The sequence below is a fragment of the Danio aesculapii genome, chromosome 17 (genome assembly GCF_903798145.1).
Source record: "Danio aesculapii chromosome 17, fDanAes4.1, whole genome shotgun sequence".
In the NCBI taxonomy this organism is placed as follows: Eukaryota; Metazoa; Chordata; class Actinopteri; order Cypriniformes; family Danionidae; genus Danio; species Danio aesculapii.
Genome location: NC_079451.1, coordinates 11891038 through 11909857, shown reverse-complemented (window position 1 = coordinate 11909857; position 18820 = coordinate 11891038). Strand labels below are relative to the sequence as shown.

The window sequence follows — 18820 nt, the reverse complement described above, 5'->3', positions numbered from 1 at the left end:
ATCAAATAAACAGAAATCAATGACTACACATATAAATTCTATCTAATCTGTCTATTTGACGACTAGTCTAGTTTTGGGCTATTCTTAGTTGTCTATTAGATTTTCACTGATAGCCGAAGTTTAGCCTTGTTTTAGCCAAGCTGTCTATGTTTAGATGTCTATTAACCCAAAAATTGTTTGCTGGGATGCATCTCAATGATCAGAGTGCACAGACTTATGTTCCACTCATGTCAGTCATCCATCAGAATAAACAGACTTCAGTTCTGAGTATTTATAGGGGCTTTACAAAAAAACGTAACATGGAACATGTAGCAGGCCTCATGACAGTCATGTTTATGAAAGATTTATGACAAGTTACAGTATGTTGTCTTTATAATGTCAAGTTGTCATGACAAACAATGTAATATTTAAATTTAAAATGACATAACTGAGCAAATGACACTTCATAGTTTAAAAAATAAAAAAAAATGCATGGTGCATTTTTCATGTGTCATGTCATGATTATACAAATTTCATTGCAGTCTTATGAACACCCCCTTCAAGTATAGTTACAAAAAAATAGCTGGTAATTTTTTTTTACACGTTTCATGTTTTGTATCCAATATGTTCCTTCAACCAAATTTCAATTAGGCATTTAATATTAATTTACAAAACTGATTCAAGCAGGCTGAAACGTTCAAGTTCAGGCATTCCCGGAGCGACTGTTTCAGTGTAAATCGAGCACAGTCGCCATGTTCAAATACGCCCAAATAAACAGAGAATGGCATGCTAATGACAATGTTTCTCAGGACAATCATCAATGTCACACAGAGAGGTCAATCAGGGTGTGGAAAAGGGCCCAACAGACCCATATGAAGCCCAGCCAAACCCAAACCCTATTAAAAACTACAGGGACAGTACCTTTCCACAGCTCCTGCAGTGATGCTTTCTTCTGATGACTGTAAATGGTGCTTTACATGCTATGCAGGAATTGCAGGCCTCATCCGGCACCCATTCAGGAGGGTCTGATGTTGAAAGAAAAACAGAATGTGCAATTTTTATACATTAATTGAAGAGTAGGTTCACACAAAAACAAAGATTCTGTCAAAACACAGAAGACCTTTATTCATCTACCGAAAACATATGAACATATTTTAGATGAAAACGGAGAGCTCCCTCATCCTCCATAGACAGTAATGGTCCAGACTCTTTCAGAAAGTCCAGAAAGGTACCAAAACAGTACAGACTACGTCTTCAGTGGTTTAATTAGAATGTTATCAAGCTGCGAGAACTCTTTTGTACGCACATAAACAGTTTGTTTCGGCTCAGTGGCAGAATATCGTGCACCATCATGATAACTGTGCCCTGATGTATATCCTGGATGCCCACATGTGACTTTCTCTGTTTGAACCAACACACAGACGCACCTGAGGTCATTTATCAGCAGCGTGACAAAGCACAAAATGCATAAAGAGCACAGCGCTCTTTTGTGAATAATGACTTTATTTAACAGTTTCCTCAGTATTAGTATACCTGCACCCTTGATGATGATGATTAAAAAAGCCTTTATTTGTCACATACACTTTTACATGCAGCGTAATTTGACCCCTCCGTCCATTCACAAACATCACACATTTCAGGGGAAGACAGGTCAGATGAGAGGTAGCATAGGTAATAGGAAATAAGATACATTAGAGAAAAAAAACAGCAATAAAAAGCCCCTCTCAGACTGGCCTTAAATTTAAATTATTTATTAATAATTTTAATAAATTATTAATAAATTTATTAAATTTATTAATAAATGGGGGGGGGGGGGGGGGCTGGATGAGATCATATGTTACCCCCAGATACCCCCCGTCCCCCCGGTTGCTACGCCCCTGGCTCTGAGCATCAAGTAGCGTTTTTTGTGAACTGTGCCTTTAATGCTACTCCTCCCTGCCCACTGTTCCCACGTGCCTGTCAGTGTGCCTGCACCCTCGGCTGCCTCAGCTCAGACAACAGACAGACATGGAGGAAGCAGGTCTCACGTAACGTTTCTGAGAAATACTACACTAAGAACTTTACCAATGATTATTTGATGTATTTGTTGTGGAGTTGCAACGACGAGTCCCACACAATGTCGTTACAAAGTTCACGCACACACATACACAGCGGACAAACACACAGACAGCGCGCACGTTTAGCTTTGCACTGTATTTGCATGCAAATGTGACAAGATACAGGTTAATATCCACTGCTGTATGGATATCCGTTATGTTAATGTACAAAATAAACCTGATTTAACCTCAACAAACTGGGATTGAAGTGTCTTCTTTTCTAATTGTACTGACACACGGCTGTGGTGATGAAGTAAATCGCTGTAATTTATTACAAACATGCACTGTTTTAAAAACATTTTAAACTTGTAAATCTTGATCACATTTGATGATGATTGATGATCCTATCAACTAAATAGATCTTTTATTCCCGGTTGCTTTGCGCACATTCTGTCTTGTTGATATGATTATACACGTTACTACAGAGAAATGTTAATACGCAGCTGTCAATCGATTCAGAGGGCGGGGACACTGCAGTTTTTTTTTTATTAACATAAGTAACAGGGAATACATAAAACATTACATTGTGCTAACATTGTGTGACCTGAATACAATCAGAATCAGAATCAGAATCAGTTTTATTGCCAAGTGTGCTTCACACACACAAGGAATTTGTTTTGGCTACAGAAGCTTCCAGTGTACATAAAGTGACAAGTGACAACACAAAATAAATCTGAAAAAATAAACTGATAATAATAAAAGAAGATAAACATTAAACAAATGCGGTTAGTGAAGAAACCTGGATGTTGAGTTGTATGTACAGATTGTTATAAATATACAGGTTATAAGGTGCTGTGTACAAGTGCGAATGTAGAGAGTATTGCATTGTATATTGATATAAGGTGCTGTGTACAAGTGCGTATGAGAAAGTATTGCACATATTTATTGCACTGTAGGGGAATATTTAACTGTTCATAAGTGAGACAGCCTGAGGAAAGAAACTTTTCCTGTGTCTGGCTGTTTTTGTGCTTGGTGCTCTGAAGCGCCGACCAGATGGTAACAGTTCGAACAGGTAGTGTGCTGGGTGTGAGGGGTCCAGAGTGATTTTGCGAGCCCTTTTACTCACTCTGGAAGAGTACAGTTCTTGAAGTGTAGGAAGGGTTGTGCCAGTGATTCGTTCAGCAGTCCGGACTATTCGCTGTAGTCTACGGAGGTCGGTTTTGGCAGCTGAGCCGAACCAGACGGTGATTGAAGTGCAGAGGATGGATTGGACGACAGCTGAGTAGAACTGTACGAGTAGCTCCTGTGGCAGGTTGAACTTCCTCAGCTGACGAAGGAAGTACAGTCTCTGCTGGGCTTTCTTCACAATAGAGTCTATATGAATGTCCCACTTCAGATCCTGAGAGATGGTGGTGCCCAGGAACCTGAATGACTCTACTGCAGCCACAGTGCTGTTCATGATGGTGAGTGGGGGGAGTGCAGGGGGGTTTCTCCTGAAGTCCACTATCATCTCCACTGTTTTGAGCGTGTTCAGCTCCAGGTTGTTGTATCTGCACCATAACGCCAGCCGCTCCACCTCCTGTCTGTATGCAGACTCATCACCATTCTGGATGAGGCCGATAACAGTAGTGTCGTCTGCAAACTTAATGAGTTTGATGGAGGGGTCTTTTGCAGTGCAGTCGTTGGTGTACAGGGAGAAGAGCAGTGGAGAAAGAACACATCCCTGGGGGGCACCAGTGCTGATGGTGCGGCTGTCGGATGTGATTTTGCCCATTCTGACTAGCTGTTGTCTATCTGTCAGAAAGCTGGTGATCCATTGACAGACAGAGCTAGGAACAGAGAGCTGGGCCAGTTTGTACTCAAGCAGTGATGGGACGATGGTGTTAAAGGCAGAACTGAAGTCCACAAACAGAATCCTTGCGTAGTTCCCTGGTTTGTCCAGATGTTGTAGGGTATAATGCAGTCCCATGTTGACTGCATCATCCACAGACCGGTTTGCTCTATAGGCGAACTGCAGGGGGTCCAGCAGGGGTCCAGTGATGTCCTTCAGATATGCTAGCACCAGTCTTTCGAATGACTTCATGGCCACAGATGTTAAGGCCACAGGTCTGTAGTCATTGAGTCCTGTGATCTTTGGCTTCTTCGGGATTGGGATGATAGTGGAGCGCTTAAAGCAGGATGGAACTTTGCGCTGTTCCAGTGATCTATTGAAGATATGTGAGAAAATGGGAGCCAGCTGGTCAGCGCAGGTTCTCAGACAGGCTGGTGAGACACCATCTGGCCCTGGTGCTTTCCTTCTCTTCTGTTTACTGAAGATCTGACGCACATGAACCTCACTGATCTGAAGAGCAGGGGGGGAGAGGAAGATGGCTGGAGGTGTTGATGGCTGTGTAGGGCGATGGTCCGGGCTGTGTTGGTGTGGTGTTGATGGCTGTGTAGGGAGATGGTCCAGGCTGTGTTGATGTGGTGTTGATGGCTGTGTAGGGAGATGATCCGGGCGGGTATGAGGTGTCTGGTCATAGGTGTCAAACCTACAGTAGAACATATTCAGCTTGTTTGCAATATGTTTATTGCTGTCGATACTGGGGGATGTTGTCTTGTAATTAGTGAAATCTTTTAAGCCTCTCCACACTGATGCAGGGTCGTTAGCTGAAAACTGGTTTTGCAGCTTTTTGGCATAGCTTTTCTTAGCCACACCAATCTCCTTTGTCAATGTGTTCCTGGCCTGATTGTACAGGATCCTGTCACCACTCCTGTAAGCATCCTCTTTGGCCTGACGAAGCTGTCTGAGTTTTGGTGTGAACCATGGTTTATCATTGTTAAATGACAAGTAGGTCCTGGTAGGGATGCATAACTCCTCACAGAAACTGATGTATGATGTTACAGTCTCTGTGAGCTCGTCCAGATCTGTGGCTGCAGCTTCAAAAACATTCCAGTCAGTGCATTCAAAACAGGCTTGTAAGACCTGCTCTGTGTCGTTGGTCCATCTCTTGACAGTCCTTAATACTGGCTTAGTAGTTTTAAGTTTTTGCCTGTAAGTTGGTATAAGATGAACCAGGCAGTGATCGGAGAGTCCTAGAGCTGCTCTGGCGACGGAGCGATATGCATCCTTTATTGTGGTGTAGCAATGGTCCAGAATGTTATTGTCTCTGGTGGGGCATGTAATGTGCTGTTTGAATTTAGGCAGCTCATGTGTGAGTTTTGCCTGATTAAAGTCCCCAAGTATGATAAAAACAGAGTCCGGGTGTAGTTGTTCTGTCTCTGTGATCAGATCAGCCAGCTGTTGCAGCGCAGTACTCACGTGTGCTTGCGGTGGAATGTAAACACAGACGAGAATGAACGAGGAAAACTCTCTTGGTGAATAAAACGGCTTACAGTTAATGAAAAGCACTTCCACATCAGGACAGCACATCTTCTTTAACACAGTTACATCCGTACACCACCTTCTGTTGATGTAAAAGCATGTCCCACCACCGCGCGTTTTGCCCGTTGACTCCGTATCGCGATCTGCTCTGTACAGCTGAAAGTCCGGTAGGTTTAATGCGCTGTCCGGAATGGCTTCGTTTAGCCAGGTTTCCGTGAAACACAGGACAGCAGAGTTGTTAAAGTTCTTGTTTTTGCATGTGAGCAGAAGTAGTTCGTCCATTTTGTTAGGAAAAGAGCGGAGATTCGCCAGGTGAATGCTGGGCAGCGCCGTTCTGAAGCCGCGCTGTCTTAGCCTGACGAGCGCGCCGGCTCGCTTCCCACGCTTGCGCGTCTTGTAGCGTTTCCACAATGCGGCTGCTCCGCCGACCACAATGTTCCGCAAAACGCCACAAAAATCAAAATCCAGTTCTTGATTAGTTGGTGTGCACTGCCGAATGTTCAGCAGCTCGTCCCTGGTGTAACTGATCGTATTTGATAAACATAAAACAGGACAGACTAACAAAAACAGTGCAAACACTGGAGAGCCCCACACCGAAGCGGCCATCCGCGGCGCCATCCTGATGAGGTTAAATTATACATATTCATTGTACATCATACATATTCATTGTACATCAAATTATACATATTCATTGTACATCTAGTAACAATGATACAAGGGATAAGGAAAAAGAAAAGAAAAAATAGATAAAATTAAAACAATTATTTAAAGAAAACTTAATAAAAAAATAAATATATATCTGATGAAATAAAACATAATTATCTCAAACTATACTTAAATTATTAGGAATGTTACATAGGCATACCAAAGGGATCTACGTCAAGTTGCGGTCAGTCTCAAAACAGCTCCAATTGGTTCACTGTTTTTATGTTGTTAAATTGAAAAAAAAGGACTGGGTGTGTTTATAACACCCCAATATGATGGTATATACTGTTGTAAAAAAAATAAATGAGGGAAAATAGAAGAGAACCCAGTCCAGGAGACTCAAAACAAGCAGAATTCCTTTATTGAGACGTGTTGGTTAACCTGCAGTCAAACAGCGTCTTCGAGAAGTCCATGTGTCTGCAAGAGCACATGGACTGCAGTCTGCGAGTTTTATCACAAGTCTGAATTAAGACAAAGATGTCCTGTCTATATTGTGTTAGGAGGAGGGGAGATGGCTAAACAAAGCATGCAAATTCAGTTTTGGAGTCAGCAGGGTAAATTGGCATATAGGTGTAGAAATCGGCCCAGCTACTGACCACACAAGTTAATCAACAAAATGGTTTCTGTAGCATGAAAGCATGACCCGCAAATTATGTTCTGGAGACAGAAACCGCCTGACCAGGTGACTGAAAAGAGAAAACAAGTTACACAGCCGTGCTGTGAAACTGACACTTTGCATTACTTTGGAATATAAATTTATATTCCCACAATACACTATACCTACACATATGTCTGTCCAAACGGCTTGAAAAGTCGATTTTTTTACCATAGGTGCGCTTTAAAGTAGGGCAGTGTGTGATCAGTGGGAAAAAAAGCCCCAGCAACAAGCACAAATACATAGACATAACTCTATACTGACACTGAGAAGAAACTGTTGAATAGTCATTATTTTTGTTTTATGTGCGCACAAAAGTATTCTCAGAGCTTGGTAATATTCCAATTGAACCACTGAAGGCATAAGTTCTGATTTGAGGTATTTTTAGACTTTGAACGAGTCGGGACCCTTGCTGTCAATGGAGAATGAGGGAGCTCTCAGATTTCATCCACAATCATTTGTTGTCATTCCATCTTCATTTTTGTTGGAACATCTCAGGAGATTGGAATTAATGAGAAAATGTATTTATATGAGACCCAGTCATATTTTAAACACATAACTGGTGTATTGAACTAACCTTCAAACTGTCCCTCTCGGGCTTTGGCAGCGAGCTCTGATGAAGAGATGGTCTCCTGACAGAGAGCACAGTCTTCCAGCACTGCACTGCCCAGACATGGACCTGAGGTGCATATAAAACAACACATTAGACCAATGAGTTCTGACAAAGAGCGATGAAAACTTGCCGTTGTAGTTTGTGTATCTTTCAGAAGTGTGACTCGCTGACCTTTCTTGGGCTTCTCATTGTCCCCTTGGTCTGATTTCGTAGCCATGACCTCAAACAGAGTCTTTAAGATGCTTCGCAGATCACTCGCATAGTTTGTTTGCAACTGATCTGCTACACCTTCAGATGTTTGAAAAAAAAAAAAAAGTCATAAAACAAAGTATTTAAGTATTCGAGTATTGTTAGTTTACGGAGTTAGCAAAAAAAAAAAAAAAAAAAAAACAGTAGCAGATTATACGATTAAAGGGGTAGTTCACACAAAAATTAAAATACCATTATTAATTACTCATTCTCATGTCTGTATGCTTATCTTTGAAAACAAATGAATACATTTTAGATTTAATACGAGAGCTCTTTTTTCAAACGTCACCATTGATTTTTAAGGGAGGATGAGGGAGCTCTTAGATCTAAAATAACTTCAACTATGTTCTAAAGATGAACAAAGATAGAAATTTTTAGATGAACTGTCACTTTAAGAGGACACTATAAACTTTGCTTTAGTGCACATCACACAAGAGTACATTTTGCACTCACACTTAACAGCCCATTTTACACTTTGCGGAATACATTTTACACAGTTCTATAATGCACTTGCAATAACATACACTCACCGACCACTTTATTAGTACACCTGTCCAACTGCTGTCGTGCAAGATAGCATGATGTCAAAGCGCAAATAATCTCAGACTGGTTTTTTTAACATGACATTGAGTTCACTGTACTCAAATGGCCTCCACAGTCACCAGATCTCAATCCAATAGAGCATCTTTGGGATGTGGTGGAATGGAAGATTCACATCATGGATGTGCAGCTGACAAATCTGCAACTGCATGATGCTATTGTGTCAATATCGACCAAAATCTCTGAGGAATATTTCCAGCACCTTGTTGAATCTATGCCACGTAGGATTAAGGCAGTTCTGAAGCCAAAAGGGGTCCAACCCGGTACTAGTAAGGTGTACCTAATAAAGCGGTGAGTGTATATTACACATTTACTGTACGGTACACTTTGTTCAATACACTTTGCAGAATTTTAAAGTGCACATAAGGGGGACACACTGATACCCATTACATTGCACTTAGGTTACACTTAAAATTCAGCTTTACAGTGTAGTAAATATGCATCTTCATTTTAAGACGTGAAGTGTGATTGTTGCTCTATTCATATAATGTTAAAGATAATACTTTTATAACACATGTAATATAAAAACAATAAATAGGTTATGTTTAATGAAGAAATTGATTTAAAATTCTACAGTACTTTAAAAAAATCTGAAAGTGCAGACTAGGTTTATGGTGGACGTCCTCTTGGTGTTCATTTAATTTAATCTTTATATTATGGAATTAATTATAAGTTCTTAGTGTTTAATTTAGAAGAAAAGATGTTTCTACCCTCAAGAGTCACCAGACTATATCCACATGTAACGCACCTGATATGCAGACGAAAAGACGATGAATGAGGTCACTACTGCTATGGAAACGAGAACGAATTTTGTTGTGGGCAGCAAGTTTGGCAGCTTGCAAAGCCACTTGAATCTCCTGATGATCCAGGTCCTCAGACATGTCCGAGCTCGTTGTCAGACTACTGACGGGGCTGAAAAGCAAGATGGTCAAAATTGGTTAGGTTTTATATACAATTTTTCAATTTATTTTTATTTCTATAGCACTTTTACAATGTAGATTGTGTCAAAGCAGCTTAAGATAGAAGTTCTAGTAAATTGAAACTGCGTCAGTCCAGTTTTCAGAGTTGAAGTTTAGTTTAGTTCAGTGTGGTTTAATTTCCACTGCAAGTCCAAACACTGAAGAGCAAATCCATTGTTTTATAATAGTAACAAATATTTAATCATCTTTAACATTTATTAATTCTCTAGTCCTTAAACTTTGGAAAATGAACAAGAGTTATAAAAAAAGCATAAATGAAGTATGACTAAATAACTCAATGGTTTAAAACTGCTGGCTTTCCTCACAAGAGAAATTTATATCATTGAGTTAATCCAGAAAGCCTGACCTTAATGCTGTAGGGTTTTATGGATTTTGTGAAATATCTAGCGGGAATCACAGAGCACGTTTTGGAGGTCATTTTATTATATTCACAAGGTTTTTTTTGTTACTTACTCAAAACTGCATATAGGCCCAATCCTAACTCTACCCCTAGTCCTTGCACTTCCCCACTTGTGCCTATTCACCTTTGGTCAGAGGTGTAGAAGCAGGGGGAACTGCTGGAAAACCCTTCAAACAAAGTTATTTTGGGATCACCACTCTACAGCTTAGGATATTTCCCTGAAAACAGCAGCTACATGTCTGCCCAAGTGAGCAAGGATACCCACAAATGTAGAAAAATTGTGAGTGATAAAGATTTTTACAACAAAAAAAGCATCAATGCCCCCAAAAAACAATAACAATAGTGTCTAATAAAAACTGTTGTATGACAGTCCCACAATGCATTTTTAAATTTTGATACCTGATGATTTGACACAATAGGACAGTCTGTTCAAAATATCTAGCACCAATCAATTTGCATTTTAGAGCACGTCTGGTATAATGTTAATGCGGTTTTCTTTTGGTTACATCCATGAATATGAGCACTCGCACACTACACTCCCTGACAAAAGTCTCGTCGCCTATCCAAGTTTTAGGAACAACAAATAATAACTTGATGTCTAGTTGATCATTTAGTATCAGAACTGGCTTATATGAAAAGGCAAAGGCCTCTAGATTACACTTATTTTACCAAAATATAATATGATCATGCCTTGATTTTTTTATTATTTAATTAGGACAGTAAGGTCTGACTTTGCTTAGACAAAAGTCTTTTCATGTAACAGAAATAATGTGCAGTATAGAATATAAAGTCATGGTGCAGTGGAAAAAGAATTAATATTGTCTATGACTCCCATGAGCTTGGAGGACTGCATCCATATCTCTGCAATGACTCAAATATCTTATTAATAAAGTCATCTGGAATGGCAAAGAAAGCGTTCTTGCAGGAGTTCATCAAGATTCTTTGGATTCATTTTCAATGCCTCCTCTTTCATCTTACCCCAGACATGCTCAATAATGTTCATGTCTGGTGACTGGGCTGGCCAATCTTGGAGCACATTGATCTTCTTTGCTTTTTCACTTTGATGTGGAGGCTGAAGTATGAGAAGGAGCGCTATCCTGCTGAAGAATTTGCCCTCTCCTGTGGTTTGTAATGTAATGGGCAGCACAAATGTCCTGATCTCTCAGGCTGTTGATGTCATCCACTCTGCAGATTTCTCGCATGCCCCTATACTGAATGTAACCCCAAACCATAATTTTTCCTTCACCAAACTTGACTGATTTCTCTAAGAATCTTGGGTCCACGTGGGTTCCAATAGGTCTTCTGCAGTATTTGTGATGACTGGGATGCAGTTCACCAAACGAGAAGCAGTTTTCCAAATGGTCAACTAGAAGTCAAGTTATTATTTGTTGCTCTTACAACTGGGATCGACGACAAGACTTTTGTCAGGTAGTGAACAGTTTCCTGCTTCATGCAACATCCTCCACCATCCGTAAAAGGGATGCCTGAATACTTTGCGAAATGAAAACAAACTTATTTTTTTTAGGTCAAAATACAGTATACACTTTGAGTGTGTGATCTGTTAAACGTTACAGTGCTTGTTCTTTTTAGAATGAATAATGCAGGTGACATCTCGTGTGATGTATGAGCTTAACAACATAACCTGATAACGTTTGCATATGTAGTAGTGGTGTCCTGTTTCTTTGGGGAATATTTTCATCCCCACCCCATCATTCTGTTTCAAGGGTCAAGTAGAATATAGAACTGGGCCTTAGTCAGTTCATGCATTTCCATAGAATCCAACACTCTAACATCATACTCAGCACACGCTAAACGTGAGCCAATAAAACATGGCTGTGCTTTGTCTGAACATCTTAGCCAGGCCATGCTAACTTTTGGATTGGTCTACCAAAAAAATCTCATCCCTGCTGCATTCTACAGAAACAATGCGTAGATATTGTAGTTCTAACTATCAGACAAAGGTTTACCTGGGTGCATATGAACTTGACAAACTGCATGTAGTAACAGAAACACCATCAATGTCACTGCTGGGGACAGAACTGAGGGGGGACTCCTGAGAACTGCTGTGGACCATTCCAAAATAAAAACATGAGGTGGCAACAAAAGAAACTGAAATAGTAGAACTTAAAAGAATGACAACCTTCAGAATGAAATCAACTCATATATCAACAAATTAAATGGTAAACAAAACATTTTCAAAATGGGGAGGGGGGGTTAAAGCTTAAAGCTATAGTTCATCCAAAAATGAACATTTCCTCACCATTTACTCACGCTTGAGTGGTTCTAAACGTTTATGAATTTCTTTCTTCGGTTGAACATAACGTTGGAATGTTGAAAAAAGCAACCGCTGACATCCAAAGTAGGAACAAAAATACTATGGAAGTCAATGGCTGTTTTTTCCAACATTCTTCAATATGTGCGCAGCAGAAGAAGGAAACTCAAACAGATTTGAAACAAGTAAATGATGGCAGAATGTTCTTTTTTGGCTGAACTGTATAAATGTAAAAGCTTAATGCATGCTTCACACAAATAAACAAACCTATTTATCTTCCGGTTATCATCTTTGCAATGTTTTCCAAAACATTCCGATCTCCCTTTTACTGTGTCATTATGTTGTGTTCGGCATCCCGTGTCCTGATGGGTGCAACTAGGCCCTCCCTCCTGTCCTGAGCCTCTGTCCTGAGCCAGAAGAACCCCCGGGCTGTATTTCTCGCAGCAGGGATAGTGGATACCGTCCTGACTGCTCTCATCTTCTCTCGCTTGGTTCTGCACTGAGCAGTTTGGCACAGAATGGGTAAGGTGACCCTGAGAGGGGGGCAGGGTGAGTGGCAAATGTCCGTTTCCCTTCCCTGGGCTGCCAGCAGCAACAGCCGTTTGGATGACAGAGCTCGTGATGGTCAGCTTGTGCTTCTCGAATCCCAGCGCCATGCTCCTGCCAGCAGGTTCAATGGCATCCTCGTGGTTGTCGACGCACCCGCCAGCACAGCACACACAGGAGTTAAGGAGGCACTGAGTGGCGACCAAAGCCCCGCCATCGCCAGTTTCAGGAACATCAGCTGATTTGGGTAAGACCACGGCCAAATCGCTCAAGCTTGGGGAATGGGGGTTAAAAATAACCGTGGCGGACAGCTTCATTCCACCGGTACGATTGGCAATTTCTTCAGCAGTCTGTACGCTATCCTCATCCTGCGATCCTTCCCATCCGTTCACCACCCTGTCGGAGTTTCCAACGGACTCAGTCGATTGGCTCAGTTTGTGCTGACAACCCAAATTAGTTGCGTCGCTCGATTGGCACACTGTCAACCAACCATTACATGATGCGTCAGGTCTACTGTGGGATCCCTCGGGGGATCTGAGGCATACGGTAGGAAGAGGAAGTTGTCCACGGCAGAGCTCACTAGTAAGACCAGACTCCAGATCGTCCATGAAGAACACCCGGTCATCATCATGGTATGATCCCGGGGCTCTCCTTGGGGACGCCTGTGTGCTGGAGGTGGCACTGGAACCTTCAAGACTGCTTCCCCTGTAGGGTCGAGGCCGGTGAGCTGGGGACTGATTCTGACTCGGAGGGGAAAGCAGTGTAGACATTTCGTCTTCTACTTGATGCACCATCATATTAAGTTGCTCGATCTCTTCTTCATCGTACTGCATGGAACAAGCCAAGTCGACATCAGTGGGCTCCTCCTCCTCGCTCTCGCTAGAGGACTCTGCCGGTCCCTTCTTCTCTTTTTCCTCCTTCCATACAGAATCTTCTTCCTGGGTGACGAAGAGTGTGAGGTCCACAACTTCCTCAACTCCGTTGTCCTTTTCCAGTGTTTCTAGTGGACCCTCTGGACCAGTGGAAGTGGCTGGATCATTGGTTGAACCTGCAGGGAATTCTCCATCCTGAGAGATGCAGAGGCTTCGCTCCAGAGTCATGAGTTCTTCTTCTGTTAGAGTCTGCAGTAGGTCCCTTAGGTGAAAACACAATCATGATTCACAGACAGTTTCCGAATTAAAGTAATTAATCTTAGTGCTGATGCAATGTAACAATTAAAGAATGATTAATGTCAGTCCTACACAATTAATGCCAAGACCGTATACAATGGTATTTTTTTTTCGAATGTGAGATTCAATTGTTTTCCACTTGGTAACAAAATCAAAGCAGTTATTAGAACACATTACATTCTCGCAGAAAAAAAGTGAAAAGTTTAATCCAGTAATGTACTCCCTATTATTAAACTCAGACACTAACACATTACGAAGTTCTTTAGTTTTTTCAAAGTTGAAATTGTAGGAGTTTTCAGACAGAAATAACAAAATGGGGGTTGCAGCACAAGATGATTTTGAAATAGGCGAGACTCCTGGGAAAAAAAAGTGTTGCCAGGAAAGGTCATAGATAATTGAACCCTTCCAGGTGCAAGTTTTAAATACTTAGGCTGTGTTCACACCAGACGCGGCACGCGTGAGTAATCACACGATTCGCGCATTAAGGCGTGAACATTGAGTTTCAACACTTCATTCGAGCATCAAATTCGCTTCATTCGCGTGTGACATTCACTTCACAAGACATGAATTCGCATCATGGGTGGTGCATCTGTCTGCCCGGTGACTCCAGTTTCATTGCTAAATGAAATGCTTCCGACTGAGCCGAGCCCAGCCCAGTTTCATAAACTGTTGTCCAGTGTCGGCAAGACGATTTCCCCTCAGGACACCAACAACAGGCACTACATCATAATCACGCCCCTACAAGAGCAAGCTCCTGAATGATTAACATGGACACGAACGTCCGCTGAAGTTCAGATTTTCCAACTCGAGCGATCCGAGAGACAAGTATGCAAATTGCTCAACTCACATCGCTTCTTTCGAGCTGCCTCATTCACGCGAATCGCACCACAGAATGTCTATTTGCATCTTTGCATTGACTTAACATGTAAAAACTCGCGCTTGATGCTTCTTCAGCATCTGGTGTAAACACAACATTAAACTGACACCCCTTCATGAGTTACTTAGAAACACATCCCTTTCATATTTCCATGGCAATGTGCCCCATACACTGCATTGGACAGATTAGAGCTGCTGGATTTACAACACGTCAATTCTTCAACTGTTTAATGGATTAATAAAATAGAATAAAATGTTCTAGTTGACCTATATGACTTATTATAATCAGATGCTGTATAGACCAGGGGTGACCAATCCTGTTTCTAGAAATCAACCTTCCTACAGAGTTCAGCTGCAACCTAGATCAAACACACCTGTCTTTATTACCAAGTGCTCCTTCAGATCCTACTTGGTTGGTTTAGTTGGGTTTGATCAGGATAGAAGCTAAACTCTGCAGGAAAGTAGATCTCCGGTAACAGGATTGGTCACGCATTACCAATTTACTTGGTTTCAATTATTTATGATTTTCTATTTTCTGTTGAACCCAAAAGTAGATAATTTGAAGAATAGGATTTAATGGTTACCAGATTGCAGCTTTCTTCATAATATCTTCTTTTGTGTTTACACAGAAAAAAAAAACTCATACACATTTTGAATGAGTTAAGGGCAAAGTCTCTTTAAGACAAGTAATTTCACTTGGCAGCCATCTTTGAAATGCCTCTTGGGCAGTATGCTCAGGCATTCTGTTTAAATGGGAAAACCTCAAATTTTCTAAAATTGCTTGCCAAACTTATGATTAAATTTTGTTATTTGGAATCACTAATAAAATTAAAACAACAACTGTCCCTTTAGTAGGGGTGTGAAAATTAATTGTTTCTTCGGTGCACCACGATGCAGATGGGAGCAATTCAATATTGGTTCAGTAATAGATCAAAACCGGTTATTACTTACTGACATCATTAATCTCCTATGTGCGATGTCGCAGTAGAATACTATGGCGAAGAAGTCAAGGATGAGTAAATAAAATGCTCCTACTACTTAAAAGGTAGATAATTGTGCACAGTTCAACTGCTTGTGAGGTTACTGGAAAGTCTTTCATTGACACTGAAGAAGGCACAGCACACAAGCCGCTATTTCACTACTAGGGAGAAATGCTGTAAAAATCCATCTCTGTCTCTCTCACTTTGGACATTTGACCCGCTGACGTGTTCGTGAGGTAGCTTTTCCTCTCCTCTTGGCTGTTTAAGCGATACTTATGGATCCAGACACAAGCGTGCCTGAGGTGCAAGTTTTCTCCAATGTGTCTATTAAACATTACCCGTGATAGGCACGTACTATGCGCATATAGACTGTAACCGCGGCTGTTCTTTTTGCGTCACTCATCGATGAACAGCGCTTTCATTTCTAAAGCCAATCGCAGCCCATATTGTTGAGCGGGTGAAGACGATGACCAATCATAGGGGTGTAAGACCTCACTTGACAGCACTCAAAAAGCAAGCGGGATAATATTTACATTAGTATATTTGCTATAAATGCTCATGCTGTCTTCTGTGCATGTATTGGAGTTTTGTCTAAAACATTCAAAAACAGTGTTTTCTTTGAGCAGGTCAAATTAAAGGTACAGTTCATACATCTGACTGCTTGTATTAAAGGACAAAATAAAATTACAAATAATATATAAATATTAATATATTCATAAATTTTAATTAAAAAATTCTTGTGCTGTGAAGAAAAAATCTAATTATGTATGGAAAGCATAATCAATGCACTATAATGCACCGAGATATCGAATTGAACCAAATCGATGCCAAAATAATCGTAACCGAACCAAATCGTGAGACCAGTGTAGGTTCACACCCCTACCCTTTAGTATAATTTCAAAATGTTTGAGTCACACAAAATCTGCAGAAATTCATGTCTGGTCGAAGCTCCTCCCCCAGAGAATCGTCAGTCTATAGCCAACAATGATTGGCTCCAGTACTACAAGGCGGGGCTTCATTCGCCATATTGACTGTTAAACTTTTGCCCATTCAAAACTATACAAGTGACACGTCTTGTTTACTGTCTTTATTAAGGTTTAGTAAACGACAGAATGTTCAGTTTAGAGCACACCATCCCTGATGGCCCATTCAATTTTTGACTTTTTTCACATGCTTGTGCTACCATCAAAACAGCACAAACGGAGTGTCAAGGCCTGGTTACATGTCTTCACATGATGTGAATTTGCGGGACAGCGAAATGCAAAACTTCTTTTCACTAACTTGCATTTCCAGTGTCCTGCATTCACATTTGTTTGAATAGAAGTCTATAGAACAAAACACAGTGTGACCAGGCATGACCCCTTTGGCATGACCCCTAAACTTTAAAGCTGTTGTTTTGCAGTGCTGCCAAAAACATTTATCAAAATAAAAAATAAGGCTCTCAAAACACTGCTTTGAGAAATGTAGTGTTGTCATATTTCAAATATCTCAAGTGAAACGAAGTCAATTGCTTTATTATTTTATTACTGAGAGTGTACTTGTCTTTTCTGTAAAATTATTTCAGTTTCAGATCAAGCGTAAAATAAATTATTGTATAGACAACAATGAGCAAATAAGAAAAACTGTGTAAAATATGTAAATAAAACCTCAAATTTAAATATTTTTATCATTAATTTTAATTAAACATTTCAAAGCTTGAAAGTATAGTTTAAAAATGGACAAAAAGTGTCTCTATGGCCTTAAAAGTGCTGTATGTGGTAGTTTTGCCAGTGCTATTGAAAAAGATTAATTGTGATGAAAGGAAAAATCGACCACACTTTGTTAGTGCAAATTCCTATATGTAGCCTTGTGATTTAAGCAATTAAAACATTTAAATAATTTTAAACTTAAAAGGGTCAAAATGAAAATCAGAAGTTTTTTTAAAAGAGTACTTTGTAAAATATTTGTATTATTTACTAAAATGTGTATTATTTTAGCAGTGTAATTATATTATAACTTGAGTATAAATATTCTGTTCTCTTTCCATCTGTAAGAGAACATCAACAAATTAAAAAATTCACAAGCACATTTAGTGCAGGTTTATTATATTATTAATATATGATTAATTAATTATTATTATTATTATTATTATTATTATTATAATTATTATTATTAATGTTTTTTTATTTGTATAAATCGATAGATAGTTCCTATGCAGTATTTTTATAAATTGCTGAGAAGACATTTCAGGTGTTCAATACATTGCGTGTCAGTCTTGGTTTATTAGATTATTAATATATTATTAATTAATTATTATATTTTATTAATGTTTTTTTTATTTTTATAAATCAATAGATAGTTCCTTTGCAATGTTTTTATGGGTTGTGGAGAATACATTTCAGGTGTTCAATACATTGCGTGTCAGTCTTGAAAATAAAAATAGGTGCTGGAAAAAGTGCTTAAAAATCCTTGATTTTCATTAGGCTGTGCCTGTATGAACCCTGTATGAAATCAGTGTCACATTTTCAATCGTGAGGTGATGGTAAAATAAGTGATGGTCAATTGTCAGTTGTCTTGGTCGTCAGGTCGTGTGATGCACGTTGCTGAACTGTTTTCAAATGTTATAAATATAAAAACACCACATTTTGAAATTTAACTGCAGTATGTCAATTTAATTTATTAGTGTGTGCTGCGCTCATAGACTTTAGAAAACGGCGCTCATTTGTTTGATTTCTCTTCGAAAAGCTGCGCAAGCCTCAAAAATTTAAGGTCCTTGCACCCTCACTGAGTCTGAATTGAGTCGTATTCGTTTTTTCATATTAGTCTTTTGGTGGCTCAATTGTCAAAAACACCCCTCAAAATATTTGCTACGGATGTGAAAAATGCAGAAAATCAAACCATCCAAATTCATTTTTATGATGGACGGAAGTTGCAGAGGCTGCAAACGTATAAAACGTAAGGTCGTATTTAGTTTGTGTGTGTGTATATATATATATATATATATATATATATATATATATATATATATATATATATATATATATATATATATATATATATATATATATATATATATATATATATATATATATATATATATATATAGATATATATATATATATATATCTATCTATATATATATATATATATATATATATATATATATATATATATATATATATATATAGCTTGCAAAAGGTTGAGAACCCCTGATTTAATGCAACTGCTATGAACAGTCACCTGCATAACGCAACTATAAGCTCACACTCACTATACTCATGTGTACACTGATACCTGTTTGCCGGGATGTGAACTACTAACACTATTGTAAATAATGTTCAATTTCTTACATAGACGGATAACTTCATAAGACTTAATATATCATCAGGAGCCATGCTTATTGAAATGCGTCTCCAT

At 39.5% G+C, this 18820-nt stretch overlaps 1 protein-coding gene across 1 annotated transcript in view; it reads right to left on the bottom strand.

Moving 5' to 3' along the window:
* zfyve28 (zinc finger, FYVE domain containing 28) overlaps positions 1 to 18820 on the bottom strand; it is a 37418-nt gene that overhangs the window by 6056 nt on the left and 12542 nt on the right. Inside the window, exons 8-13 of the mRNA XM_056476512.1 lie at positions 12121 to 13533; positions 11549 to 11644; positions 8950 to 9113; positions 7524 to 7640; positions 7317 to 7418; positions 901 to 1004 (exon numbers count right to left, since the gene is read on the bottom strand). Coding sequence (XP_056332487.1) covers positions 901 to 1004; positions 7317 to 7418; positions 7524 to 7640; positions 8950 to 9113; positions 11549 to 11644; positions 12121 to 13533 — 1996 coding nt within the window. The remainder of the gene's footprint in view (positions 1 to 900; positions 1005 to 7316; positions 7419 to 7523; positions 7641 to 8949; positions 9114 to 11548; positions 11645 to 12120; positions 13534 to 18820) is intronic.